At 62.9% G+C, this 27,976-nt stretch overlaps 1 protein-coding gene across 9 annotated transcripts; it reads right to left on the bottom strand.

Moving 5' to 3' along the window:
• Positions 1-457: 457 nt before the first annotated feature.
• FCHO1 (FCH and mu domain containing endocytic adaptor 1) lies at positions 458-27,344 on the bottom strand. 9 transcript variants are annotated; one of them, XM_043502744.1, is made up of 30 exons: positions 25,927-26,247; positions 19,529-19,598; positions 17,667-17,751; positions 16,412-16,606; positions 14,020-14,111; positions 13,637-13,711; positions 13,143-13,284; positions 12,677-12,829; positions 12,358-12,462; positions 11,960-12,058; positions 11,124-11,220; positions 10,905-10,949; positions 10,573-10,645; positions 10,395-10,416; positions 9,896-9,953; positions 8,870-9,051; positions 8,623-8,647; positions 7,953-8,072; positions 7,468-7,519; positions 7,001-7,092; positions 6,083-6,697; positions 5,431-5,543; positions 4,548-4,653; positions 4,246-4,357; positions 2,718-2,873; positions 2,469-2,601; positions 1,912-2,111; positions 1,527-1,591; positions 967-1,131; positions 458-619 (listed from the first exon to the last, which is right to left on the bottom strand). In XM_043502744.1, the coding sequence occupies exons 3-30, from the start codon at positions 17,691-17,693 to the stop codon at positions 597-599; spliced, it is 3,342 nt and encodes a 1,113-aa protein (XP_043358679.1). In that variant the 5' UTR covers positions 17,694-17,751; positions 19,529-19,598; positions 25,927-26,247; the 3' UTR covers positions 458-596. The 9 variants fall into 9 exon arrangements, with proteins under 9 accessions (XP_043358679.1, XP_043358678.1, XP_043358680.1 ...); XM_043502743.1 differs by having other exon boundaries at positions 5,356-5,543; positions 7,953-8,015; XM_043502745.1 differs by having other exon boundaries at positions 7,953-8,015; positions 25,927-26,244.
• Positions 27,345-27,976: the final 632 nt, after the last annotated feature.

The raw sequence follows: 27,976 nt of genomic DNA, 5'->3' as shown, positions 1-27,976 counted from the left end.
CCTCTGCTGCCACTCACGGCAAGCTAAGGGGCAGGCGATTAATTAGCAGAGAGTTTGGCGCGCGTCTTACTACATGAAAGCTGGCAGCAGGTTCCGCCTTGATCGTGGAAGGATTTCAGGGCATGGGAAAAAAGGGGCAGCGGAAGCAGATGGGGTGTTTTATTAGAAAATAAAGTGTTTATTAAAAGGGTGATGCCCCCCCCTCCAACTTCCCCTCCTCCCCCCACCCCCGTACAGCAGCTGGGAGAGTGGAATTCTCTGTTCCATGAGCAGGGAGCCCCCAGCTGGGCCGGAGTTAGGCTAACAGGGAGCAGGGCTGTTCTCTGTCCAGTGCAATTCTCGAGCCGGTCAGCCCGTCCAGGGGCCAAACCTCCAGCCCAGCATGATCCCAGCAGCATCACTCCTCCCACCTGTGGCAGCCAGTCTCACGGGCCAGGGGCCGGACCCCCCCCACTCCCCTCCCCCCAGATCCGACTTTGTTCCAGTGTTTAAAAATCCAACAGCAGAGAAACCCCCAGGGCTGCAAATGGCTGAACGAGCGAACGTCCACTGCGGCTTTAAAACCAGGAATGAACAAGGGGGACGAGCGCAGCCGGTCAGGAGCCAGCCAGATAAATGCCTAGGAGGAAACAACCGTGAGAGGCGGAGACAGACACCGGGGACTCCCGATATAGGCCCCCCCACCTACCCAGCCTCCTCCACGCCCCTGTGCTCGGATCGTATTCCCTCCGTGGGATCCCTTTGTTAGTACAGCTTATTACCAATCCCACCCCAGATCAGGCTGCATCGTGCCAGGCCCTGTAGAGAGAGAGGCCCTGGCTCCAAAAAGAGCTCCAATCTAAACAAAGGATGAGAGGGGAAACTGAGGTACAGTGATGGACAGGAGTGGGAGGAGTTCTCCACGTGCAATCAGGTGGAAGTGTCGTCCCTGCCCCCACCAGTGATGTGCCCAGCTCCTGCGGTTACCTGTGGCGAATCTCTTCTTCACCAGTGACATCCTGTACCCGCTGCCCGCCAGCTCCACCTCCACGCCCGACAGGGTGCTGCCCTCGCTGGTGAACTGGGCTGCCACGGGGCTGGGTTTGCTGGGGCCGTAGAGGGGCTCCCAGCTGGCGGAGAGGTGGCCGCAGCCTGGGGACCAACACAGAGACAGACGGGGCTCAGGATCTCACTGAGGGTTCAGACCCTGCCCACCCTGGGGGAAAACAGACTCCAGAGCACTGAGCTGGGGGGGGGGGCTGACACACCCTGGGGTTGGGGGTGCCAAGAGCCACCCCCTTCCCCTTAGCTCACCCAGCAAACCCTGTTCAGAACCAGGAGCTGGCAACAGGCCAGCAGGAGGCACCATACCCAGCTACCAGCCACCTGCAGCCCCCCCAGGAGCCGCTATGGCCAGTGGGCATAGGGGCCATGGGTTTGCAGCTCACACGCAGCCCCTGGCTGCCCCAACATCAGAGGAAGGGAGGCTCAGCCCTCCCCCCGACAGACCCCCCCCAAAAAACCTGCCAGAGGCACAGAGCTCTCACCGCCATGATCCGGGGCCCCAGGAACGTCCAGCAGCCTCCACAACAGACGCTTCTCCTCCAGGTTCCTGCGGGGCGAGAGAGACCAGGGGGGGTGTCACCCCACCAGGCAAGGGCTGGGGGCACACACAGCGCCAGCCATTACCTGATTTTCCCCGCCCGCACAGAACTCCCAGCTGCCTCCTGCACCCCATCCCTCCTCCCCCCATAGCCCCCAGCTGCCTCTTGTCCCCCCTCCTCCATCCCTCTTCCCCCCCCCCGGGGCTTCCAGCCTCCTGCCCCCCATCCTTCCTCCCCCTCGGGGCTCCCAGCTGCCTCCTGCCCCCTCCCCCCAACATGCCCTCCCGAGTTTCCCCCAGGCCTGAGCCGCCCCCACCCCAGCTCTCACCAGCTGGCCGCAGGCTGCAGCTGCACATTGGCGACCGGCTCCTCCACGGGCAGCAGCACCTGGACGTTGGTGAGGGGCCTGGGCGTGGCCATGGCACTGGCATTGTACCCGTACTCCACGCTGACCTGGGTGGCCGCCGTGGTGCAGTCCCAGCGCACGGCCAGCTGCAGGGGGGCCGCGCTTGGGCCCAGCTTGGAAAACTGCCAGGGGAGCAGAGAGCGGCTTGAGGGGCCGGCGCCTCAGCAACAATGTGGGGCTGGGAACAGCTTCTGCTCCCCCCCAGAGCCCGGGGTAGAACCCAGGAGTCCTGGCTCCCAGCCCACCCTAGACTCCCCCGCCCTGCGAGAACCCAGGAGTCCTGACTCCCAGCCTCCCCCCCACCCCGGCACTTTCTAGACCAATAGACCTCACTCCCCGGGCTCCCAGCCACCCCCCTGCTCTAACCCACTAGACCCCACTCCCCTCCCAGAGCCACGGAGAGAACCCAGGAGTCCTGACGGCGCTGCCTGGCGACAGGGGGATCCTGAGCAGGCAGAACTTCCCTGCTGGCACCTCACCTGGTACTTGAGAAGGGCCACGTTGTAGTAGGAGGCGGCCGGGGTCTGCTCCGCCTGCTTCTGCAGGTGCCCGGTCAGCGCCGGCATGTTGAGCCAGAAGTCCTTGGTGCTGGGGTCGCTCTGGGACGGGTCACTGCGGGAGAGAAAGGGGCAGGTCAGACTGGCTGGGAGGCAGCCTCAGAGCCCCAGCAAAGCCCCCGCCCCCTCCCGCCCCCCAGCTCTGTGGCCGAGCTGGCCCCACCCCGGTACCTGTACAGCAGCTCGGCGCTGGGCAGAAACTGCTTGATGAGTGCCGTGTTGAGCAGGCGGAAGCTCAGGACGGGCGGGGCTGGGCTCCCGCTGAAGACGTGGACGATGCCGGCGGGGAAGGACATGGTGAGCTCGCCAGTGATCTTCACCAGACAGCTGTGGGGGAGCCAGGCGTTAACTCAGAGCCCCCCCGCCCAGGCAACAGGCGAGGAGAGCCCAGCCCCCCACAGCCTCCGGGGGATTGTGGAAATGGAGGGAGGGGGATCTCCCCATCCCCACAATCCCCCAGGACAATGGGGTGGCCGGATCTCCCATCTTTCCCCCCACCCCATTCCCACAATTCCCTGGGGCTCGGGGACGGGAGATCCAGTCACCCCAATGTGGGTGTGACGCTGGCAAACCAGGTCCCAGCTCATGCCAAGGCCCCTAGGTCTTCCCTGAGCCCTGACTTACCTGGGGCTGGACCTGGCCAGGTTTGGCATGTTGGTGGGGCCAGGAGGGGGATTAGGGTTATAAGCAGCCAGATCCCACATGTTTGCTCTACCGCTGCAAAGCACCAGCCTGGAGAGAACCAGATACCAGCCTCCCACAAGAGGGGTCCAGGCCCACCCACCCGCAGCAGACCAACCAGCATGGGACATCAGAGGACAAGACTTTGCCTGGGCTCCCCCCACCACAGCAGGAGACGTGCCCGTGAGTCCCTGCAGCTCGAAGCACAAGGCTGGGAAGGAATCGAAAGCCCTAACGAGGAGGAACGGGATCTTTTACACTGCTTGGGCTCCGGGGAGAAGGATTGCTAGGCAGAAGCAGAAGATCTCCAGGGCTTGGCTTGGGTTAGCCCCAAAGGACACACAGAACTTGTTTATCATAGAAGCTTCCGTTGGAAGCCAGACTGGAACTGCTTTGAATACATCTCTGTTGCCTGCTTTGCCCTTGTCAATAGCTCGCCCATTTCCTTTTCCTAGTTAATGAATCTTTAGATTATCTAGGATCAGACTGGCTACAAGGGTTCGGTGCCAGATCTAAGGTGCAACTGACCTGGGGCAAGCGACTGGTGCTTTGGGGCTGGGAGGAACCTGCCTATTGTTGCGATTTTTGGCGGGAGGGACCATCTCACCTGGGTGGCGAGACAGAGCAGGGCACCCCAGGGGACAGGCTGGGACTCCGTGAGCTGGTGAAATCGAAGCAAGGAATCCCAGGGGCAAGCCCTGCTTCCCAACGGTCTGCCCTGAGTGTGGCACCACGGCGGAGCGGGGGGCGGGTCGCGAGGGGGAAGAGATGGGAGATCCACCCCCCAGTGCCCAGCAGGATTGTGGGAAGGGGCAGGGAGTGAGGGAGTGAGCCCCTATCCCCCCCCCCCCCCCAGTGCCACATGAGATTTCGGGGCAGATATCTAGCCCTGGCGCTCCTCCAAGCTGTGTCTCTCTTTCCCTCCCCATAACCAGGGCATCTCTAGGCTGGGCCCAACAGTGCCTGGATTCAGGGAGCCCAGGCTGTAAATGAGGCTGGGCCCAATCCCCCACCTTACCTGTCGGGGTCCTGGCCCTTGAAGTAAGCATGGATGTACTCAGTGAAGGCAGTTGCCACAGGAAGAGCATCCTGGGATCCCAGCACCACGGGGCTGGGGCCTCGGGAGAGCCCTGGGGGGCGAGAGGGGAGGTGGGGTCAAGTACAGAGCCTCCGCTCAATCCCAGCCCAAAGCTCCCCCTTCCCTCCCCCAGCTTGGGTCTCCTCCCTTCTATCCACAGGTTCACCCCCTACCCCCACCCCAATGCTCGGGGCCGGTCCCCTACCCTCCCACCCGGCCCATGCGACCCCCGGGGTACATACCGAGTGCCGGCTGAGAGACCGTGAAGAAACTGCGCTCACCCAGGCTGGGCGGAGCCGAGTGGGAAGGACCCGAATTCCACAGGGGAGAGGGGCTCAGGGAGCGGGACTGCAAAACGAAGGGCAGTACGTGACCATCCAGGCCAGGGATGGGTTAACCCGGCAGCAGGGCAAGGAGGGGATGGGAGAATCCAAGGGCCTGGGATCCCAAAGCACTTTGCAAATGGGAGAAGGATCATTAGCCCCATTCTACAGGTGGGGAAACAGAGGCATGGGATGAGACACAGACTTGCCCAGGCCATCCAGCTGGTCAGGACTGAGCTGGAAATGGGTCCCAGTCTCCTGCTACCTACCAAACCTCACTTCCCTCCTGGACCCAGGAGTGCCAGCCCCACCGCTAACCATTAGACTCCCCAGGAAAGCATATGCCCCCTGCCATAAAGGATAAACCAGCCACCCCAGGTGGTCTGTGCGCTAGCATCTGCTCCGAGATCTCAGCGACGGCCGGAGATCGGCCACCCTGGAGACCCCTTGATGTTGGTCATGGCTGGTTTTTCCCTTCAGACACAGACAAACCCCACACGGTGGGGGAAGGAGCCTTTAGCCTGAATCCGCCTCTACACACTTGAAAAATTCCTCAGGTTCCCGCCTGCTTCACTTCAACTCCAGCTCGGGCAGAGTTGCGGATCCACTCCCCAGCCCCCACTAAGGGTCAGCAACGCCGGATCCCTGCAGAGCCCCACGCTGGGACTCAGGTGATTGGGGTTCAAACCCCAGCTCTGCCCAACTCCCTGGACAACAAGTGACTTACTCGCTCCGTGCCTCGGTTTCCCCATCCCTCCACACACACCCCGGCTCCTTGCCAGCACAGCGCAGCGCCACCCACCGGGTCACCGTGGCTGCAGGCGGCCTGCCCTGTCGAGGGCCTCTTCGTCCTGGAACGCCGTGGGGGGGCCACCTTGGGGGCAGTGCTGGGTGGGGCGGGCGCAGGGGGAGGCTCTGCGGAAGCACAAGGCAGGAGTGAGAGGCGGGGGTGGGGCAGGGTCCATCCCATGGCATTGGGAGCGGGGGGAGGGGAGGCACATGGGAGGTGTCTGTGGGGTGGGGACGCAGGGGCAGTAGTGCCCCCCAGCCACGTTGCCGGGGCCAGGCGCTCAGAGGGATCGGTCCAGGAGCTCAGGAACCAGAGCTGGGTCACGCGGGGAAGCGACTCAGCCTGGCGTCTAAACAGACATGTTTCCTCCTCACTAAGAGCGCCAGGCGGGTCGGATCAGCCAGTGCCCGAGAGACCTGGAGCGAGAATAGTGGGGCTGGCGCTGGTCAGGACTGAGGGGCACCAGCAGAGCTGGGGGGAGCCCAGAGCTGGGATAGCGGGGGGGATTTCAGGGGGCTGCAGGACTGAATTGAGGGTCACCGGAAGAGCAGTTGTGGGGAGGGGGGGAAAAGGGTCACCACTCCACGCAGTGCCCCACTCTCGTGCTCTGGGAAGCAGGGAGCCGAGAGGCAAGTCCTTTCACAGCCCCCCGGGCCGTACTCACCAGGCTCAGCCCGGAGCTCAGGAATGGCCGGAGTGCTGCTGTCTGTCAGCCTGGGGCCGGGCCCCTGGGGAGTCCACGGGGAGGGGCCGGAGGGCTCCCTGCAGCTGAGGGGCACCAGAGAGGACGAGGTGTTGGAGGGGGGGCAGGCCCCATGCTTGCAGGGCTGCAGGGCCTGGTCCAGGACAGGACTGGGAGGCCTGGCCACCCAGGCCTGGGGGTCCCTGGAGGGGTCGAGCGAAGGGGCTGTGGCGCTGGGACAGTGGGAATCGTGCCGAGACCCCGTCCCCGAGTCCTCCCCGCTGGGCTCTGAGCCGAAGGTGGCAAAGCAGGGGTTGTCCCGGGGCCACGCCGTGGGGCTGGCGGGTGGGGGCAGCCAGGCGCCCTGCTCCTCCGAGGCAGCTGTCGTGGGGGGCAGGGCACCCCGCTCCTCCTGGAGCCTCGGGGAGCCCTTGGCAGGCCATCTGGCGAGGGGGCTCTGGGGCGTCCAGGGCCTGGAGTCCGGCGAGGGGCCCGTGGGGGGATGCGAGGGAGAGTCCAGCCCCGAGTCTTCCACGTTCTCTGGAGACGAGGAGGAGAAGGGAGACGGGCTGGAGCCCAGGCCACAGGCTCGGGAGGCTGTGGAGACAGGGTGACCTTCCTGTCACGGATCCGCTGGCGCAGAGCCGCCTGCTGCCCCGCGCCACCGGAGGGAGCCGGCAAGGGCAGGGGCAAAGAGCAGCTTCGCAGAGCTCAGCACAGGGGCTGCACTGCACAGAAAGGCCAGCGGGGGGGAGCCCTGGCTCCAAGCTGAAGCCAGAGCACAGAACCCAGGAGTCCTGGTCCTATTCCCAGCTCTGTCTCACACACTGTGGGACTGCCCCACCCCGCTGTGCCTCAGTTTCCCCTCCTGTGAGGTGGGCACTGGCAGATCACGCCTACCTGGGAAATCCTCTGCTTCGAAGGCAGACTCCAGCGGGGGCCCGAACAGGGCTGCAGAAGGGGCTACGTCCAGCCGGGGCTTCCCTGCGCAGCTGGGGACGGACCAAAGTAGGGAGAGATCAGTGGGGCCCCGCGCACACGGTCACTCCTGGCCCCATCCTGTGCCCCAGGGCGTCAGCCCCAGACATCTGGGGCTCTGGCAGCGTTAGCCATGGGGAAGGCCAGGCTGGGTGGGCCCTGCTGCGAAGGGGGCCCGTTGCAGCCCCGTGGGGCTCCAGCACAGGAAGGGCCTGGGAAGGGCTGGTGTATCGAGGATGGGAGCCCCCACCACGAGCTGACCATGCGGTCCCAAAACCACCCCAGCTGCCGGGCGCTGGTGCTCCGGAGAGCAGGCGCATCATACAAAGACCCCGACGTCCATCCCTCCCCATGAGCCCTCGCTGCCCACGCCAAGGGTACCCCGGTACCTGGGAGTCCATACGGCAGGGTGGGGGGGCTGCAGCTTCCCAGACTCGTCACCTGCAGGAAAGGAGACAGATCTGAGCCAGGACCCAGCCCCCAGCCAGCACCCAGAGCCATCGCACCCCTCCCGCAACCATCCCCAAGCGACTGGCCACAGCCCCCACCCATCACACAGTCAGCCCCACCAACTCCCCTCAGGCTGGTGAAAGCTTCTGGGGCTGCCTGCCTGAGTCTGCAGAGAGGCTGAACCAACAGGACCGGGGATGGGGTGCTGCCCCGAGGCCTCTTGCACGGGCGTTAACTCTGACCCCGACCGATGGTCACCTTGATCTCAGTATTAACCACGTCACTGCCAAGCCTTTGGGAAGAACCATCCAGCTACTCTAGCACGCTAGGGCGGGGCCTGTGGCCACAGGGGTGGCACTTGCAAAGCACCACATTTCCCTCCTTGCCCCCCTCTCCCCACCACTGTTTCCAATCACGGCCTCACCTGTACCCAGGGCCATGTCAGAGCCCACATCCACTGTGACAGTCGTCACTACCGGCAAGTGCCCTGGGGAATAACCAGATGGAAGGCAACACTGGGGCTCCGGGACTGGAACCTGGACAGCTCCCGACACAGCAAAATGAGAAATAACCCCCCCTCTTCAGAAGGCTGGCCGGGAGGGGATCACAATGCCTGCCAGTGCCTCCTGCAGCAGGGCTCATGCTCTTGCATCCAGATGGGAGAGTCACTAGGGGCTGAGCAGTGCTGGGGTCATGGGGAAGGGGCAGCCCCCTGTTATCCAGGGCACCCGGAGCTAGGAGGAGGGAGATCTGGCTGAGTCCTCACAAAATTAAGACCGCCCATCAGAAACTGCTCTGTGCAAAGGACAGCTCAGAACTGCCCAGAGGGCCGGGGTGCAGAGCCAGCCTCTGGGGGGCGCTGCCAGGACAGGATTGGCACCCGTCTCCCCAGACAGGTTGGGAAGGTGGGGGAGGCTCAGGCACCCTGTGTGGACCTCCCCTGCTGCATGGCCCATTGTACCCACAACAATCTCCCCCCACCCCACCCCACCCCACCCCACCCGGGATTAGCATCTCCACTGTCCACCCCTACAGCACCCTCTGCTTCAGAGCTGGGGGGGCGGGAGGGAAGAGAACAGCTGAGCCACACTTACTGCAGGCCTGTCTCTTCACTGTGCCCTGCAAGAGAACAAGGGAGATGGGGGGGGGGGGATCACCAGGGCAGCAGTTAGCAGCCCAGCCCTGCAGCCCCCAGCCCCATGGCGACCCCTGCCCTCCCAGACCCACAGCCACCCCCTCCACTCCACTCCCCCCCAGCCCCACCACTGCTCCCTCCCAGTCACCAGCCCCTGGTCCCATGCCACTGCACCCCAGAGGTCCCCTGCTTCCCCCGATTCTCACCCCGGTGCTGGGGGGCAGGGGGAGGTTCCCCACCGTCGCCTTGAGCTGCTCCACAGCGGCCTGGCCGCTGCCAGCGGTGTCGCAGGGTTGCAGGGGCTTGATGCGGACGTAGAACTTGCGGGGCTCGTCCTCGTCCTCGTAGTCCGAGTCGCTGGATGAGCAGCCGTGGGTCCCGCCCAAGTCTGAGCGGGGGTCAAGGGAAAAGCCCCCAGACAGGAGTGGCGTTGGGCCCCTGCCTGCCATTGCCCTGGTCGCCCATTAGGTGTTGCCTCCACCCCAGTTCACTGCATCGAACCCAGGAGTCCGGACCAGATGGCCTGACGCCAAACCCTTGCCCAGCCTAACTGGTTCCCCCTCCATCAGCCCTGAATCAGCAGCCAGGCTGGGCTGGGCCCCCCAGACCCCTAGGTTCTGTTCCCAGCTCCACCCCCAACCCCCCAGGGTCCCTGGGCAGGTCCCTGCAGCACTGAGCTGCAGCTTCCCCCATCTGTGAAGCGGGGTCTGGGTCTAATCAGGCCACAAGCTGTTTGGGGCAGCACCCGGCCCAATGGGCCCGGATCCCAGCTGGGGTCTTGAGTGCCAATAAGGCCCCCTAGTGCCAGTTTGGGCAACACCACGTGCCCCTAGCTCACAGGGCCTATGCCAGGCGTGGATCTGTAGGGGAGAGTCCTGCCAGGCTGGGGTTCCCTGCCACAAAACCAGGGGAGTCCTCCCCTGATCCAAGCCTACATCTCTTGGGCTCGGCCTAGGCCCTGCTGTTCCAGGGCCAGCAGGTCTGAGCCCAGCCTGTTTCCCCCGGCGCAGAGGGTTTGGAGACAGAGTTCCTGCCCTGGCGCGTTAGTGCGGCCAAGCAGGGGGGCTGGCTGCCTGGCACCTCTGCCCCCGACCCCCAGGATATGGACCCGGGCGCTGCCAGGCAGGAGAGGAACTGTCTAGCCAGGGAACCAGGGGCTGAGCCCACCAGCCCCTCCCACCCCCAGCTGGGCCCCATCCTGGCACTCGCCCTGCCAGTCAGCCCAAGGATACTGCTCTGGTTGATGTCAGGCCGTACAGTGAATCCCTCCTCGTCCACATCCGGGCAGGTCTGCGGGGGGGAGAATGCAGCGGGGGGCAGGGGGGTTAGAGGCCACATGCCCCACCCTGCCCAGGAGGGACCCTCCTCCATCACCCATTCAATCCCAGGGGCATCTACCGGGCCTGCCAGTGAGGGGGACAGCAGGGGCTGGGGGTCAGGATTGAGGGGCGCTGGCAAAGCTGGGGGGAGCCCAGGGCTGGGACAACAGGGTGCTGCGGGTCAGGAATGTGTGATTTCAGTGCTGCAGAACCCCTGGGGCAGGGGTCTCCTCCCCGCCCCACCCCGAACTTGCCCCAGGCACACACCGCCCAGCCCCACATTAGCAAGAGCTGCTGGGCCCTAGAGAGTCTGGCAGCACCATGGGCAGGTGCCAGTGAAGGAAGGAACCAGGCCGGATCCACCCCCTACTTCCCCCCAGCTGGCAGCGCGTCACCCAGGGCAGCTACTCACCAAGTCAGTGTCTGGGGACTCCCTGGGGGAAGAGAGAGAGAGAGAGAATCAAACCCCCTGGACCTGCCCAAAGAAGCCCAGCAAGGCAGGGAGGATGGATGGACAGGCGGGCCCGGGGTGGGGGAGATGGAGAAGGGGGCAGGAGGGGAAGAGAAGCAGTAGGGGCGGGGGGGCTCACACAGTGTCTCGCTCTCGGTCTCTCCGGCTCAGCCCGGGGATGCGGAAGGCTTTGCTGAGGCTCCTCTTGGGCCCTGCGGGGGACAGAGCAGGTGAGCGGCTCCTGGCGCAGATCCAGCCCCTCTTCCCCCCGGAGACGGCTCGGCCCCCCGAGCCGGGACAGCTGGGCCCCGGGTGCTCCCAGCTCCTCCCCGCAGGGATCGCCTCCGCTGCCCGCCCAGAGCCCTTCCCCAGGGATGATCCCAATGTCCCAGCTCCCCTGCCCCCGTGGCCGCCTCCCTCCAGGCGATGCCCCAGCACCCACGGGGCTGCCAGCTGCAGAGACGTACTTGCCTTCCTGCGCTGGGGCCGTTCTGCACTCGTCGAAATCCAGCGCCCCTGCCAACAGAGAGCAGGGCAGGGGTCAGCCCGGCAGAGATGCCCACGCTCACCCACCTGCCCCTGGCCCCGTGCAACGTGTGCAAGAGCAAGCCCCGTCCCTCCACATGCAACAGTGCAAGCCCCGCCCCTCAGCCCCATGCAAGAGCGAGCCCCTCCCTCGCGTGCCCTCACCCGGCCTCTCGCGCCCGGTGCCCTTGCTCTCGGCGAATCTCTGCAGCAGCATCTCGATGCCAATGTTCTCCACGTTCTGCTTGAATTCCTCGTGCACCTGGGGGGGGGGCAGGAGGAAGAGCTCAGGCTGCTGAGCTCATCTCGCTGATGACTGTCCAGACCCTCCTCCCCCATTCGCTCCCCACCCCCAGCAGCGTCTCCTTCGGGCAGGATGAGATTGTGGGGGTTACAGCGGCCCTCTCCTGCACCCCCCCTTCCCACTGCCCCCCAACACCTGATGCCCCACTGCATGCCCCCCGCTCCCCTTTCCACAGCTCGCCCCCCTGCACACCCCCCGCTCCCCTTTCCACAGCTCGCCCCCCTGCACATCCCCCTCTCCACAGCTCTCCCCTCCGCCCCAGTACACGCTCCTCCGCCCCCCTCCACAGCACAGCCCCTCCGCCCCAGTGCACGCCCCCTGCCCCCCCTCCACAGCACAGCCCCCCCCGCCCCTGGTGCACGCCCCCGCCCCCCCCTCCACAGCTCAGCCCCCCCGGCCCTGGTGCACGCCCCCGCCCCCCCCTCCACAGCTCAGCCCCCCCGGCCCTGGTGCACGCCCCCGCCCCCCCCCTCCACAGCTCGCCCCCCCGGCCCTGGTGCACGCCCCCGCCCCCCTCTCCACAGCTCGCCCCCCCGGCCCTGGTGCACGCCCCCGCCCCCCTCTCCACAGCTCGCCCCCCCCGGCCCACTACACGCACCCACCCCTCTCTCCTCAGCCCACCCCCCCACCCCACTACACGCACCCACCCCTCTCTCCTCAGCCCACCCCCACTGAACACCCCCCCCCGGGCGCGCACCTGTCCGATCTGCACATGCGTGTCCTCCACGGAGTGCGAGTAGGAGTTGATCAGCCCCTTCATGTGGCGCAGGTGGATCTCCTCCAGCTCCTGGAACCGCTGCCGGAGGGGCAGGGGTGTGGAGCAGTTAGATGGGGGGGGGGAATCTGTGCAGAGGGTGGAGCTTCCAACAGCGTCTCTCTCAGGCCCCCCCAGCCCAGCTGCACCCCTGCAGTATGTTGCCCCCCTCCCAGTCCCATCACCATCCCACCCCGCCCCACCCCGAATGAGATTCGAGCCAGATTCCCTCTGCCCCCACACCCTCCCGTGGCTGCCCCTTGGCCCCCACAGCCTCCCGACCCCACTGATGCCCACCTCCCCCCATGTGTCCTTGCCTCTGCGCCCACCTCCCCACTTACCACGGCTGAGTCCAGCATCCTCTGCTCAAAGTCGGCCCGGGCCACGTTGTACTTCTCCACCGCGCAGCGCAGGGCCTCAGCCGCCTTCTTCGACTTCCGCTCGGCCTGGCAGGGGCAGGACAGAAAGGGGGTGGGAGCTGGGAGCAAGGGCTCAGCTGCTCTGCCCTGCCATGGTGAGCGGGCATCGGGGCAGTCCCCACTCATCAATGGGGCACTGCCTGCCCCAATCACCCCAGCCCCTCCCATGCCGGTCAGACCCCTGGGTGATGGGCCACAGCCCCATTCTCCCCCCACACTGCCAGCCGCCCACCCCCAGTACCTTGTTGATCTCCTTCTGGTTGGTTCCCTCCCGACGCAGGCGCTCGGCCTCCAAGCACTTGCTGTGATAATTCTCCTTGGACTTGGGCACCAGCTGGGCGACACCCTGCAGCAGCTGGATGGCTTCCAGGGTCCCCGACACCTCCTCCTTGGACTGGGGGGGCAAGAGAGGGGCCTGGAGATGGGGAGGGAAGGGAACTCCCCCCACAACCCAAATGTCCCTGTCCCAGGGATGCCCCCTGGTGGGGAGCAGGGAATTTGGCTTTCTGGGCCCATTCAGCCCTTGGCATCTCAGCCTGCCAGGCAAGGGGCGACTGGCCCAGCGAGAGCCAGGTGCAGCCACCCCCTGCCGGCAGATGCCCAAGCAGGGCTCCCAGCTCCCTGAGCCCATGGCACCCAGGGAGCCACGCTGACAGCAGCCCCGAGCGTAAGGGGTGGGATTGTACCCGGGACGGGGCGGCATGTACCTTCTTGTGAACCTTGCCCTGCTCCTCCCCATAGCGGGCGATCTCCTTGAGCAGGTCGTGCAGCTTCTTCACCAGCTCCAGGTGGCAGAGTGCCAGCTTGTCGGAGGAGACCCGGAACACCTCCCAGAGCGGCGCGAAAGTCCTGCCGGAGCAAAGACGCAGGCGCTGAGAGCAGGCCCCCCCCTTACCCCCGCCCGGGACCTTGCACCACCCTGGGATGGACAACTGGGTCTGTGGGCAGTGGGAAGCCTCCAGTCCCATCGGCACCCCCCAGTGGCCAGAGCTGAGTGGGTCCAAAGGCGCTCCTGCCAGGATTGGGGAGTGGATGGGGGAATTGGAAGATACAGGGGAGCCCTCATCTCTGCAAGGCCCCACACGGCTGGAGGGGGGGCATTCCAGCAGCAGAAGGTTCACACAGCGACGGGGTTCAGACACGCAGGCCCGGCCACTCCCCCCATCCCCGTCCCCTGCCCCCCACGCCCTGCCCCGCTCACCCGAGCTGCGTGCCATTGGTGGCTATCTTGGCCAGCTTGGCCATGGACTTGCCATAGATCTCCTCCACGGTGGCCCTGGAAGCAGAGAAAGAGAGGGGAGGGAGCATGAGGGGAGCAAATGGGCAGTGCCCGGGGGGCAGCACCTGGCGGGGGAAGGGGCACTGCCCTGCCACACGCCAGGGAAGGGCCAAGACAGCCCCAGGGCCCTGGCGGGGCTCAGCTCCACTCCCAGGGCACAGGACTGCATTGCCCCGAGCACCAGCTCCCCGCTGGCCCGGAGCCGGGGCAACACCAGCGCCCCCCTCGTGGCGGCTGTGGAGGGAGGGGGCAGGAAGCGCCACGCTGCTAGGGCCCAGGTGCCCCTCCCGCACCCCCGGCCCTACCTCTCGCGGATGAAGTCGGCCAGCTCCTTGGTGGAGACCTGCCCGTGCTTCATGTTGTGGTACAGCACGTCGAAGCCCTGGGTCTTCTCTCCCTGCAGCGGGCGGCAGAGAGCAGAGATTGAAGGGGGCAGAGCACCACCGGGCCCAGACCCTACCCCCATCCCTGGGCGCTCTCCAGTGGGCTTCAGGGGAGGGCCATCTGGGGTCCCTGGCTCTGCCTACAGGCCAGACAGGACCCCATGGGGGGTCCCCCCCACAGTCGCTGCCCAGTGCCTTCCCTCCTGCCCGATCCACAGCCCCAGCTCTCCCTGCCCCATGGTGGCAGGGAAACACAGCCAGGCCTGAACTCTGCCCACCCCCCAGCTCAGCATTTGCCAGGGAGCCCCCAGTGGCCACTAGCGCAGAGCAGTGGCCATGGGGGGCAAAGTGGCAGAATGGCATTTGCGAGCCCTCCCCAGCACTCACGCCAGGAGCACGGGGTGCCATGGGGCTGCTCTCCCCCAGCTCTAGGATCCCCTTGGACTATTTCAACCCTTCCCCCAAGTCAGCCCCCCCCCATTTGGCCTTCTTGTAAACAAACCAGCCATGTGGCCGCAGGCTGATTAGTGACCCCCCCAATGTGGGAGGGGGGTCCGTGCCAGCCACAGCCGCTGTGTAGGAAAGCAGGAGTCCGGGCAGCGCCGTGCAGGGAGAGGGGCTGACGGGAACCTGCTCAGTGCCAAGCTCCAACAGGCATGTGGTGCCAGCCATGGGTGGGCAGCTGGGAGGGCTCCCAGTCACGTTCTGGGATGGGGGTGGTACGGATGCACCTTCCCGCTACCTCAGCTCCTCCTGGAGCCTCCCCCAGCCAGGCAGCAGGCACCAGAACCAGGGCTGGGCAGAGAGGGAAGAGGCCCGGGTGGCGGTGCTCCCCAGCTCTGTGCTGGATATGGGTATGAAATGCCCATTGGTCGGGGGGGGGGGGCCACATCCTGCAGCAGAGGAGAAGGGGGATGGGTGGGCAATGCCACTGGAACACACCAGCCCCCCACATCCTGGGCCGGTTACCAAGGGGGGCTGTGGGCACCCCGTGGGTGAGCTCACGAGTGCCCGTGGACAGCCCATTCCCGCCCCACACCCAGCACCCCATGAAGCAGCAGCCACAGCTGCTGGTGAGTCAGGCTGGAAGCGCAGGACGTCAGGGAGGGGTGGCCCAGGGGAAATCTGATCCCTCCCCCCGCTGGGTAAGAAGTGGGGTGTGATAGCCACGGCAGAGGTGGGGGGCAGGAGGGTAAAGGAGATGCAGCAGTTAATGAAGACTCACAACCCCACTCCCTCCCAAATCAGCATCACTAGCCCCGTGTTACAGCCATGGGGAAACTGAGGCACAGGGCAGGGAAGTGACCAGTGCAAGGTGGGAGGGGCAGCCTTTGACCCCAGGCATCCTTAGCTCCCAGGCCTGTGTGCGAGGAGAGGGGGGCAGGGAGCAGCCGGCTCTGTCATCAGAGGTTGGGGCTGAACCCAATGGGGAATGATGGGGGGGGCAATTCACTCTGGCAGCCCCCTGGCAATTTCCCTGCACCACCAGCACCCACGTGCGCCCCAGCACAGAGCACTGAGCATGGGAGGCAGAACTCCTGGGTTCTAGGCCCAGCTCTGGCACACACCATCCACCCCATGGCCTTTCCGAGGTGGGCTGCAGTCAGCATGGCCCGGATCCAGTCCCCATGTCCTTGGCAGCCCCCTGCCCCACACCTCTGCCTCTGGAGATTCCAGGTGCGGGTGGGGGGACGGGGAGGGGGCGCTGTCGCTTTAAGAAAGCCGCCTGGCAGAGCCATTGGGGCAGCAAGGAGAGAGCAGTGCACAGGGCTGGCACCAGCACCTGGGTCCCGTTGCTACGGGCGATGGGGTTGCCTAGCTACAACTTTACCCTCCTGCTTATAAACTGGATCTGGTTTGAGGAATGCAAGGGGGGGCATCATTTCTGGGGGAAGAACAGAGACACCCCCCACACACTTCCCGGGTGCTGAGCGAGGCATGGCTGCAGGCAGGCGGCACCAGGCTGGGCGCACTTGGACCAGGCAGGTATCGGCTCGCGCCCAAGCCAGACCCACCCAGCCCAGGCCCCGAGAGATGGAAGTGACCCATACCTGCTCACGGCTCACCCCCAACTACACAAGCGGGGGGATTCCCCCTCCCATCCCAGTGGGGCTGGACAGCAGCGGGCATGTGCCCTGCAGCCATACCAGGCATGCCACTCTCTGGCCATGCAAACGCCCCCCAGCTAGTCACAGCGGAGCAGTCCACACGGAGGAGAACCAGTGGCCTCATAGCCCATCTCCAGGCTCCCAGATCTGTGCTCTCTCCACATCTACCCCCCGCCCAGAGTCTAATGGGCTCCTTGCCCCTGTACCTGGGGCAGGTCTCCCCCATCACGACTCCCGCCGGTTAGAAATCTCCCCAGCGCAGCCAGGCCTCCAGGGCCAGGAGGGGACTGCCTGCAGGGCAGCAGCGGGGCCCGGATCTCCCCGCACAATGTGCGTCCATCACCAAGGCATTTCGGCAACTCCGCAGCCCTCCCGGGGCTGTTTCCCTTCCCAGCAGTGAGCTGCAGAAGTGGAGAGCCCCTAACTTCCCATGGCTGGAGGAAAGAACACCCCCCTGACATCCGCAGAGCAGAGAGCACAGAGCCTGGAAATCCCCCTTTTTTGGCAGAGTGGGCGCGGGGGGGGGGGGGGGGGAAGCCCAGCCAGGGTGTTACAATGCACCAGATGGTCAGAGCCACCCAAGCCGGGGAAATCCGGGCCAGCATACCCATGGCCAGCACAGCCCAATCGTTCGGGGAGCCCCTTCCCGCAGCTCTGCACCAGGGACAACCTATGTTCCCTGGTTCCCAGATCTGCGCTCAGTCCCCTGGGCCACATCCGCCCTGCCACCCCACGGGGCAGTCCCAGTTCAAAGCCAGTTTGCAGCAGGGATGGTCAGCCCCACATTTCCAACTGGCAGAGGGGCAGCACAGCCTAGGAGCAGGAGCGCGAGTTAGAGTCCGGTGCAAGGGGAGTCTGGACTCCTGGGTTCTCTTCCCAGCATTGCCACCAATCTGCAGCGGGACCTCAGGCAAATTACTGCCTCAGTTTCCCAGCTGTGTAATGGGAATAAGACTCCAGAGCTAGTGTCCACCAGCCTCCTAAGCCAGCCCCACCCCAGCCAGAGCGGGGCATGACACTGTCCGAGCCAGGCACATACCCCGACACAGACCTTCACGCCGCAGTCGGGGCCCAGCTCTGCTTTGGGACCCAAGGAGGCAGCAAGCGCCAGCTGGAGCCAGAGAAGGAATGTAGCCCTCTGTCCTCCACGCAGATCCGTTTCCGGACCAGGGCCTCAGTGCTCCACCGCGGGAAGGGCCCTGTCCGATGGGAACAGATCCATCCCCACGCCAGCACTAGCGGACCAGAGCCATGGAGGAGGAGCAATGCACGCTGGGATATGTAGTCTTGCTTGGCTCTCCCTCCATCTGGGCTGCCCCCACCTTCCCCAGCAATTGCTCCTCCGTCAGTTCTGGGGTTTATGGACAGGACCCATCTCTCCAAGGACACTAAGAAACAACCCAGCTCCATTCGAACCCCACAGCTCAGAATCTCCCCCATGCCCCCAAAGGAGACACTTACCCAGAAATGCTCCCCAAAACAGGACATCTTGGAACTGGGCGGGACAACGTTCCCTCCCGGATCCTGCAGCTCAGCTCTCCAGCCTCTGGAGCAAACACAGAGATCAGGTGGTGCCGAGGCAGGTTTCTTCCCGACGCCCCACAAGGAGCACGGCGGGACGGAGAGATCTCTGCTGGGGGCGGGGGGGTGAGGGAAGAGCTGCTTAACGAGACAACAAGGGGACAGGCCCATGGGGACACCGGGGAATAGGTGTGATACATAATCCTCCAAGGGTAGGAACATGCTTGGGAGGTTAGAGCAAGGCAAGCAGGGTGTCAGGACTCCTGGGTTCTATTCTCAACTCCAGGAAGAAATGGGATCTAGTGGTTAGAGCTGGAAGGAGCTGGGACTCTAGACTCTTGAGTTCTAGTCCCAGCTCTACCAGACTTGTAATGGTTAATTCTTCTGGTGCCTCGGTTTCCCCACCCCCAAGGCACAGAGCCCCTCACAAGGACAGCCTGCAGACTAGGACTCGGGAGTCCTGGGTTCCACCTCGGATTCTGCCACCGACTCCCTGCATGAGTCAGTGCAGCCCAGTGCCTCAGTTTCCCCACTCAACGCAGGACCAGCCAGCCTCCCTTCCCTCCCCGCAGGCCAGCAGGGACAAGCCGCGCCCGCGTGGTGCTCGGGGGCAGAGCCAGGGTCTAATGGGGGCAAAGCACTTTGGAACAGGGTGCATGTTTCTTTTAAAAACTAATCGCTGCCGTATCCATGGAAACGGGCTGTTCTTTATATCCCACACTCGCTGGAGCCCGGAGAGCGGCCGTGCCTGCGTGTACTGCCCTGTCCTCACCCTCCTCGACAGGGCCGGCCCTGCCGCCCAGACGCCCCTGGACCATCGGGTGGCGTGTGCAGGGTGGCTCTCTCCAAACCCAAGGAGGTTTTGGACCCTGGCAGCGAGTCCCCACCATGCAGGGAGCCTCCCTCGGGGCTGGCACAAGCCAACAAGGAGGGCTGATCAGCGCCAGGCTGCGAGCAGGTGCTAAATGTCACGGCGAGGACCCAGGGATTGGACGCTTCAGGAATGCGGCCAGGGCGAGGGCTAGGGCTGACACCAGATACGCGGCTGAATAATGAATGAGGCTCTGCCATTCTCCCCCAGCACCTCCGCCTGCAGCGTCCCAGCGCACTCACCAAACCACCTAATGCCTGGGGCACCTTCCCTATGGGGAAACAGAGGCACAGGGCGTGGAGTTGCCCAAGGTTGCAGAGCGAGTCAGAAACGGGAACAGAACCCAGGAGTCCCAAGTCCCAATCCTCCCTCCCCCATCCTAGCCACTAAATCCCACTCCCTTCTCAGCGCTGGGGAAGAGAACCCAGGAGTCCTGGCTCTCAGCTGACTCTGCCAGATTGCTGGAGCCCCCAGCTCAGAGGGGATCCCTGGGCCATATAGCAAGGTGAGGCACAAGCATGACTTTGTAGAGACGCTCACAGCCTGCCAGGTCCCTAGTTCTCTAGCCCAGAGTGGGGGCACACCTGGCTGGCCTGTAACCGTCCCCTGCATCACCTGCTCCCACAGCGCCGTGAGGTGGGCCTGGGGTCTCTAGTTCCCAGCACAGCACCGCAGACCATGGGGGCAGCCCTAGCCCCTAGGCTCATTCACAGCCCCCTGAGCTCTCCTCCCAGCCTACCCCTCCCCCTCCGTGCAGGAGAGAAAAACAGGAAACTAGAAAATCTTTGCACGCTCAGTTTTTTCCTTCTCTCTTTCGGGCCTTGGGGTTGGGGTGGGGGCCAAGCTGCTCAGTTCTTGCCCCGGTGCTGAGCCCTGGCCCCATCTGCAGCAGGGCCAGCCCCCGTGGACCCCCCAGGGCCACCAGACTCACCCAGCGCTGACGGGCGCACAGTCCCGGCTGGTTCATCCTCAGCTCTGTCCTCCTGGGGGACCCAGTGCTGCTGAGAGAGAGAGAAACCAGAAGTTAGCACAGCACCACTTCCGCTATGGGGGCCCCGGGGGGGCCACCAGCCAGTTAAGCAGAACCAACACCTGTGAGTGTCTGCTGCCCCCACCCACCCCTGGCCCGGCCTGGCACCCCCGCTCCTCTGGCATGTGACACAAATGGGCAGGTCTCAACTCAGGGCATTTCCTAACCAGCCCCCCCGCCAAGCCACATCTGCCCCTCCCACACACGTGGGGCTGCTCTGCACACTTACCACCTCCCATCCCCGGGGCCCAGGGCACTTTCTAAAGGAGAAGAATGGTTAGGGGAAACTGAGGCATGGAAAGGGAAAGCAACTTGCCTGAGGTCACACAGCAGAGCCAGCAACAGAACTCAGAGCTCCTGAGTCTCCGGCCAATGCTCTACCCACCACACCCCTCTGCCTCCGGCCTAGTCATACTCACCCCCTGGCATTGAAGGCTCACGCCCCCACCACCACCGTCCGCTCTACCAGAGAAACCCAGTTAGATGGAGCTGCCCATCCCTGCTAGCCCTGTCTCTCCACGGCAGCCTCACGCACGCACGCAGATGTGGGGCTGGGCACAGGAGCAGGGAGGGGGACCCAAACGGGAGCGGAGCGGAATCCACTCTGGGAGCAACAACCCAGTGTGGAAATGGATCAGTCCTGCTGCCCTGCCCAGCAGGGGGAGGAAACTAGGGACTCCTCCGCCAGTGCTAGGAAGCAATCAAAGCAGGGGCCCTCGTCCCCAATGCTGGGACGCCAGCTGGGCACCCCCTTACACCAAATGGGGAATGGGCTTTGCAGCCAGACTACCCTAGATGTGCCACAGAGATTCCCGATGCACCCATGGCATCCCCTGCACGGCCCCTCGCCAGGCAGAGGGGACGACTCCACCAGCCCTCTTCTCTGATGGGCTTTGGCGTCCCAGGGTCGGCAAGAATCTGCTGCAATTGTTGGCGGGTGTGGGGGGGAGGTCGGAGTCTGCCCCCTTTCCCAGCCTGGAGGGCACTCTGCCAACAAAAGGGTTCATATTTCTATAGTCCCTCCTCTCCCCCCCCGCGCCTCGGCCAACGTGACCCCTGCTTATTGGTGAAATGCAGCCAACTCTGGGACGGAACATGGCAGCTGTTTAACCGCACCCAGCAACCTGGCACACACCAAAGAGCAGGGAACCCCCACAGCAGGCTGGGATGGACCCAGCCCCCGGATGGAGCTGCAGAAGGGACGGAAGCTCCCCAGGGCAGACTCTCACCAGGTCAACGCAGGCTGCATTCTGGAGCTCTGCATCTCAGCCATAAGACCCCAGAATCAGGTCTCCCAATGCCCCCACCCCCACCTTGCCAGGCAGGCCGAGATCTTCTATGCACACCGCCCACAGAGGTTGGCAAGGCCTGGCTCATGCCATGGTACAGCAGCCACATGGTGATGGGCACCTGTCGGCGCTGGTGCCATCTCCGCCAGCACAGGCCCGGCAGACGCTGGTCACCTGGAAGCACGGAAGGGAGTCAGAGGGATCAAGAGGCCCTAGCTGCTTGTGACTCCTCTGGGGTGCCCCAGAGCTGGTGCCAGACTCACGCTGCCCAGCTCTGACCTGCAGGGGGCACAAGCGCACGCTGGAGCGGGGGTGGGGGTCACATCCCGCTGGAGTCAGCGCAGCATTTAGGGAGACGTACAGCGCCAGCCCATGGAGGGCGCAGGGCTGGGAGGGCAGGGGGCCGTGGGTCAGGACTGAGGGCCATCAGCAGAGGCGGACGGGGGTAGATTCAAACTGCTGCAGAGAGAAGCTTGCACAACACCCACCTGCGCTGCCAATCTCTCCATTTCACAAGCACTAAAATTAACGCACAGAAGATGGAAAAGGCCCAGAGCGCAAGGAACAAAGCAAACCGGGGGGGGGGGGGCGGGAGCCTGATCAGGTCCAGCAGCACCGGCCCCCAGGGAGCAGCAAGGCCTGCGGACAGAAGTCCCCAAACCCAGACGTGTCTGCCCGGTTTAAACATCAGGGGCTGGGGTTTAAACATTAAACTCAGCTCAGGCAGAGCAGGGTCCCTGTTGAGGTTACAGGGACAAACCATCCCGATGAGTCGAAAGAATAGTAAATATGGCAGGCGACCAGCTTGGCTTAATGGTGAAATCCTAGCGGATCTTAAACATAAAAAAGAAGCTTACAAGAAGTGGAAGCTTGGACATATGACCAGGGAAGAGTATAAAAATATTGCTCGGGCATGTAGGAAAGATATCAGGAGGGCCAAATCGCACCTGGAGCTGCAGCTAGCAAGAGATGTCAAGAGTAACAAGAAGGGTTTCTTCAGGTATGTTGGCAACAAGAAGAAAGCCAAGGAAAGTGTGGGCCCCTTACTGAATGAGGGAGGCAAGCTAGTGACAGAGGATGTGGAAAAAGCTAATGTACTCAATGCTTTTTTTGCCTCTGTTTTCACTAACAAGGTCAGCTCCCAGACTGCTGTGCTGGGCAACACAAAATGGGGAAGAGATGGCCAGCCCTCTGTAGAGATAGAGGTGGTTAGGGACTATTTAGAAAAGCTGGACGTGCACAAGTCCATGGGGCCGGACGAATTGCATCCGAGAGTGCTGAAGGAATTGGCGGCTGTGATTGCAGAGCCCTTGGCCATTATCTTTGAAAACTCGTGGCGAACGGGGGAAGTCCCGGATGACTGGAAAAAGGCTAATGTAGTGCCCATCTTTAAAAAAGGGAAGAAGGAGGATCCTGGGAACTACAGGCCGGTCAGCCTCACCTCAGTCCCTGGAAAAATCATGGAGCAGGTCCTCAAAGAATCAATCCTGAAGCACTTAGAGGAGAGGAAAGTGATCAGGAACAGTCAGCATGGATTCACCAAGGGAAGGTCATGCCTGACTAATCTAATCGCCTTTTATGATGAGATTACTGGTTCTGTGGATGAAGGGAAAGCAGTGGATGTATTGTTTCTTGACTTTAGCAAAGCTTTTGACACGGTCTCCCACAGCATTCTTGTCAGCAAGTTAAGGAAGTATGGGCTGGATGAATGCACTATAAGGTGGGTAGAAAGCTGGCTAGATTGTCGGGCTCAACGGGTAGTGATCAATGGCTCCATGTCTAGTTGGCAGCCGGTGTCAAGTGGAGTGCCCCAGGGGTCGGTCCTGGGGCCCGTTTTGTTCAATATCTTCATAAATGATCTGGAGGATGGTGTGGATTGCACTCTCAGCAAATTTGCGGATGATACTAAACTGGGAGGAGTGGTAGATACGCTGGAGGGGAGGGATAGGATACAGAAGGACCTAGACAAATTGGAGGATTGGGCCAAAAGAAATCTAATGAGGTTCAATAAGGATAAGTGCAGGGTCCTGCACTTAGGATGGAAGAATCCAATGCACCGCTACAGACTAGGGACCGAATGGCTCGGCAGCAGTTCTGCGGAAAAGGACCTAGGGGTGACAGTGGACGAGAAGCTGGATATGAGTCAGCAGTGTGCCCTTGTTGCCAAGAAGGCCAATGGCATTTTGGGTTGTATAAGTAGGGGCATAGCGAGCAGATCGAGGGACGTGATCGTTCCCCTCTATTCGACACTGGTGAGGCCTCATCTGGAGTAGTGTCCAGTTTTGGGCCCCACACTACAGGAAGGATGTGGATAAATTGGAAAGAGTACAACGAAGGGCAACGAAAATGATTAGGGGTCTAGAGCACATGACTTATGAGGAGAGGCTGAGGGAGCTGGGATTGTTAGTCTGCAGAAGAGAAGAATGAGGGGGGATTTGATAGCTGCTTTCAACTACCTGAAAGGGGGTTTCAAAGAGGATGGCTCTAGACTGTTCTCAATGGTAGCAGATGACAGAACGAGGAGTAATGGTCTCAAGTTGCAATGGGGGAGGTTTAGATTGGATATTAGGAAAAACTTTTTCACTAAGAGGGTGGTGAAACACTGGAATGCGTTACCTAGGGAGGTGGTAGAATCTCCTTCCTTAGAGGTTTTTAAGGTCAGGCTTGACAAAGCCCTAGCTGGGATGATTTAACTGGGACTTGGTCCTGCTTTGAGCAGGGGGTTGGACTAGATGACCTTCTGGGGTCCCTTCCAACCCTGATATTCTATGATTCTATGATTCTAGGGTAGGGAGCACAGAGCCTGCCTTAAACATGGGGATACCCCCCCTCCAGCCACCCCCCTGCCCTTCTCAGTACCAGGCCCCCACCCCGAACGCTGCCCCCTGCTAACCCAAGGCCTGGCCCCCCCCGTATGCCACCAGCAACTTCTAGGGCAGGGTACTTGGTTCAAGGTACTTGTACCTTCTCGAGGGTACTTGGTCCAGTTTTTGGGGGGGGCAGAGGGGGTGCAGGCCCAGAGTTACCCCTCCCATTGGCAACGGAAGCTCGCAGGGAGGGGCTTGTGACATCAGTCTCATTGTGTGCACCTGGCAGCGGAATTGGATGCCTGGGTCCTTTCTCCCCAGCTAGGGCCGCTCCAGCAGCCTTCCCTCCACGAGCATCAAGAAGCCCAGCACAGCCCCACATCCTAGGATGAGCCGCAAGCGGAGGGCGAGAGGATGGTGGGGCAGGGCGCTGGTTTGAGGGCTCCCCGGTCCCCAGCAGTGGAGGAGGGGACAGAGACGGGGGGAGCGGCACCTTGCTTGCCAGCCCATCCTGGAGCCATAACCCAGGAGCTCTCCCACACCCATGCATGCCCTGATCTCTAGGGCACAGGCACTCCAACCCCCAGCTCCCCCGATCCCTAGGTCCCTGCTCTAGGCACACGAGCGCACGCCTGCCTTTGATTTGCCAGACGCCCCACTCAAACCAACCAAACATCTTCAGATGTTGCAGCCATGGGGAGACGTCTCCTGGAACCCAGTGCCCAGCTGGACCGCTCAGCCCTGGGGGAATGGGGGGGGCAGAATTCAGCTCTCCCAGCTAGCAACAGAAGCTGCACCGCTCCACGGGGTCATTCCAGGCCAAGCTGCCACTCTGGGCAAGGCCTGAATAAGATGCAAGAGGAAGACACGCAGGGCTGGACCTGCGGGCACCGGGCTTGGCAGGAACCGGGCAGTGCGCTGGAGCAGATGAACACAGAAACAAACAACAAGCGGTCGTCTCAGCAGCCTGGCACTGCCAGCACCTCCTGCGTGGACGCAGGAAATGAGCACGCCAGGCCCCGATCTCACCCCCTTCCTGGAGCAGCTGCCAAACCTCCCCAGGCAACTGGTACCACAGCAAATTTGCATCAAGAAGCTCCCTCACCCCCGGTCAGTGCTTGGCCCTGCCTCCTCCCAAATGCCAGGGCACAAGGCCTGCCAGGGCTCTAGGTCCGGTATTGCCAGTCAGCTTCCTTCAGTCACTGGCATAGCAGGCTTTCCCCGGCTCAGATCCAGCCGCACGCAGGGAGAAGCTGCAATAGGAGAACATGCCCCATCGCTGAGCCAAGCTCTCAGGGGCAGAGCGAGCCCTTTCCCACTACCCTCGCCCACCCTCTGGGGCACGGGAACACTGGAGAGGCTGGAACAAAGCGGCCCACGAGGCTTTCAACCCTTCCCATCGACAGTCCCAAACTAGGAGCTTTACGGCTCAAGGTGCGGGGTTTCAGAACTGGCCTGGAAGCTCTGCTGAGGGGAGGCAGGGCTCTCGAGCTCTCAGCAGATCTAACACCTAGGTTTAAGGAGGTAAACGGGCCCTCCCTTAGCTACAACCATGGATGGCCCGATCTGGGAGCCACTGCGTGCCAACCCTGTCCTACTCTGCCAGCGTAAGACTAGAGCAAGACATGGCAGCACTTCCCACATAGCATGTGCCATGCTTGCAAAGTGGGCAGTATGCTGCCCTCTAGTGGCTGGTGTATGGAGGATAACACTCTACTACTGCTACCAGCTAATAGCCTTACCCCTTTGGCTCACCCAGGTCTGGGCTGAAGATCCCAGGTTCAAACCCTGCTCGGATCAGCACCAGAGCAGGTGGGAGCCAGAATGGTAGATGAGCAGTAACATTATTGGAGCTCGTCAAAGAGGGGCAGGAAGCACACAGCCAGCCCCGCCAGCCTGAAGCACCAGCCCCAGCAACGGTGCTTCCCAGGATCCAGTCACCACACGGACTCTCAAAGGATCCTCATCAACTGAGATGACAAAGGGCACAAGATCCAGACAACCTGAGCATCCCAGGGAATGAAATATGCAAGAAGGTCACTGCGGACACATCTCAGGAAGGGCTGGAGGTCCACGATGGACCTCAAAGGACCCACCACCCACTTGCTCCATAGGCAACAGGTCAAGGAAACCATGGGTAATCCCAGGCCAGATGCCAACACATACAGCCGCTCTCCCCCCCGCTCAAAATGTTTCCACCCACCTGAGCGTCAGCCCTTCATTCAAAGGAGAGGATCCATGCATTAGCAAGGAGAGCTCCGGCCACCCATGAGCCCCTTTGCTCCGGAGGGTGTGCAGCACACAACTCAACCCTGCAACGCTCTCAGCGGCCGCCCACAAACCACATCCAGCGAGCACTCCCTGTCGCCCCACGTCAGAGGTCTCAAATGGCGCGTGCTTCCATGTGTGTGGCAGATGAAAGAGAAACAGAACGTTTAAACTGCGCCTCTGAAGAACACTTAGTGAGCTGGTGTGCTTTCGGGTCTGCCTCTCCCACACGCAAGCCACGGAGACAACCTGACAGCCTCGCCATCGTTCAGGCTTCAACAGAGACAACTGCTTGGGAAGGCGTTCTCTCCCCCCCACCCCTACCCTTCCCTGACAGGCAGAAACCTGCTGGCATCTTGCACCCGTCTGAAGCCAGCCAAGGGGCAACCGCTTACCCGACATGGGGATCACAACCTGCGTGCACGCCAAGTAAGGCTGGAGTTAACCCCCCCCCTCCCCGCCACAAACACTAAAATCCTTCTACACCCCCATAGCGCAGGAGGAGAAATTTGCATCCGCTGCAAGGATCAGACAAGGGGGAAGCACATTTCTGAGTCCTCATCCAACGGCCTTCACCCGAGAGCACAGACACCTGCCCCAAACCTGTAAGGCTGGAAAATTTCAGGCAGGTGGCTGGGCTCAGGCAGCTTGGGAGCAGGGAGTGAATCCCCCAGCCGCAGGGACTCTGCCAAAATTATTAAAAGCGCCTTCACAGCAAAGCTACACACTTGCCAGCCCCCCCATCTCACCTTCCTAGCACCTGGCTCAGCTCATGCTCTCCCCCAGCCCTTGCCTGCTAATGACAAACACTAGGTTTTTCCAGGCCAGACCCTCAGCTGGTGTGATTATTGTCTTCAGTGGGGCTGGGGCCCAGAGCCACCAAACGAGGGGATTGGGGGGCAGGGGATCTGGAGCGGGGGCGCACTGACACCAGCCGGAGAGGGGAGGGGAAAGTGGCCCCACACAGAATTCATTTTATCCTCCCTTTCCCATGACGGACAGGCACCTGCCCCCCCAGCCCGAGGGGGGAGGTTTGCGGGGCGGCCAGTCCCTGCCAGGGGTCTCAGACCAGCAGGTCACCCCCGGGCGCACCCCAGGCCCACAGAGGGGGACCCCACGCGGGATCGGCCGCGGGCGGGGGAGGGGAAGAAGCGCAGGCGGCTCGCAGAGGGGAGGGGCGGCCCCCTGTATGGGCGGGGGGATCAGTGGGGCGAGCTGGCCCCCCCAGCTCCCCATGGCGAGGGCAGCTCACGGGCGGCGGGACCCCGGGGGGGGGCACCCCCGCCCGGAGCAGCAGCCCGGCCCCGGGGCAGGACGCACTCACCTCTCCGAGCCTCCGCGGCAGCCGCCTGCCCGCCCTGCAGCCGGCCGGGCTGGAGCGGGGGCGGGGCCCGCCGGGGGGGGGGGGGCCCGTCGGGATTGGCGGGTGGTGGTTACAAAAGGAAACAGGAGCGGCTCCTGATTGGCCCAGCCGGCGGCGATGTTGCGCTTGGCTGGATATTTGCATCTTTAAAGTGACAGCGCCCCCTTTCCCGTCAGCCCCCCTCCCTTAGCCCGTTGCTTTGTATGTCGCCGAGGGGAGCCGCAGAGGCACCCCCGAGCTGGGCTGCTCCTCTGCTGGGGTCAGGGACCCGGGGCCTCCGCCTGTGCGCAAAGGAGCCAGGCGCTGGGCCAGACCCAGGGGAAAAACAATGAATAAATAATAAACCCTGAAACCTGGATCTGGGCACCTGCGGGGGAGGGGCGTGAAGTAGGTGTCGTGGGCAGCACTAATGCAATCACGGATTTAATGTCCCTAAACCTATCAGGCGCCCTGATTGGCCTCTAATGCCCCTAAGTCTCTAATCCACCAAGATCTGGCTATAAAGCCCCTGAAGCTAATATACCTAAACCCGGGTGGATCCAATCACCCTACAAGCCAATGCCCTTAAAACCATATCTACAGCTCCTAACACTAGAATTCAGAGTAGCAGCCGTGTTAGTCT

Source organism: Dermochelys coriacea, chromosome 25 (assembly GCF_009764565.3).
Source record: "Dermochelys coriacea isolate rDerCor1 chromosome 25, rDerCor1.pri.v4, whole genome shotgun sequence".
Classification (NCBI taxonomy): domain Eukaryota; kingdom Metazoa; phylum Chordata; order Testudines; family Dermochelyidae; genus Dermochelys; species Dermochelys coriacea.
Note: the sequence above shows the minus strand (reverse complement) of the source record. Positions and strands in the feature narration are given on the sequence as shown.

Bases quoted from the DNA above. Each gene is read 5' to 3' on its own strand.
- FCHO1 (XM_043502743.1), bottom strand. From the start codon at position 17,693: ATGTCCTGTTTTGGGGAGCATTTCTGG. The intron at 5,544-6,082 runs GTGAGTACGGCC...GTGCTTCCGCAG, and splicing joins TGAGCTCCGGGCTGAGCCTG to AGCCTCCCCCTGCGCCCGCC. The intron at 4,358-4,547 runs GTATGTACCCCG...CTCGCCCCCCAG, and splicing joins GGTCTCTCAGCCGGCACTCG to GGCTCTCCCGAGGCCCCAGC.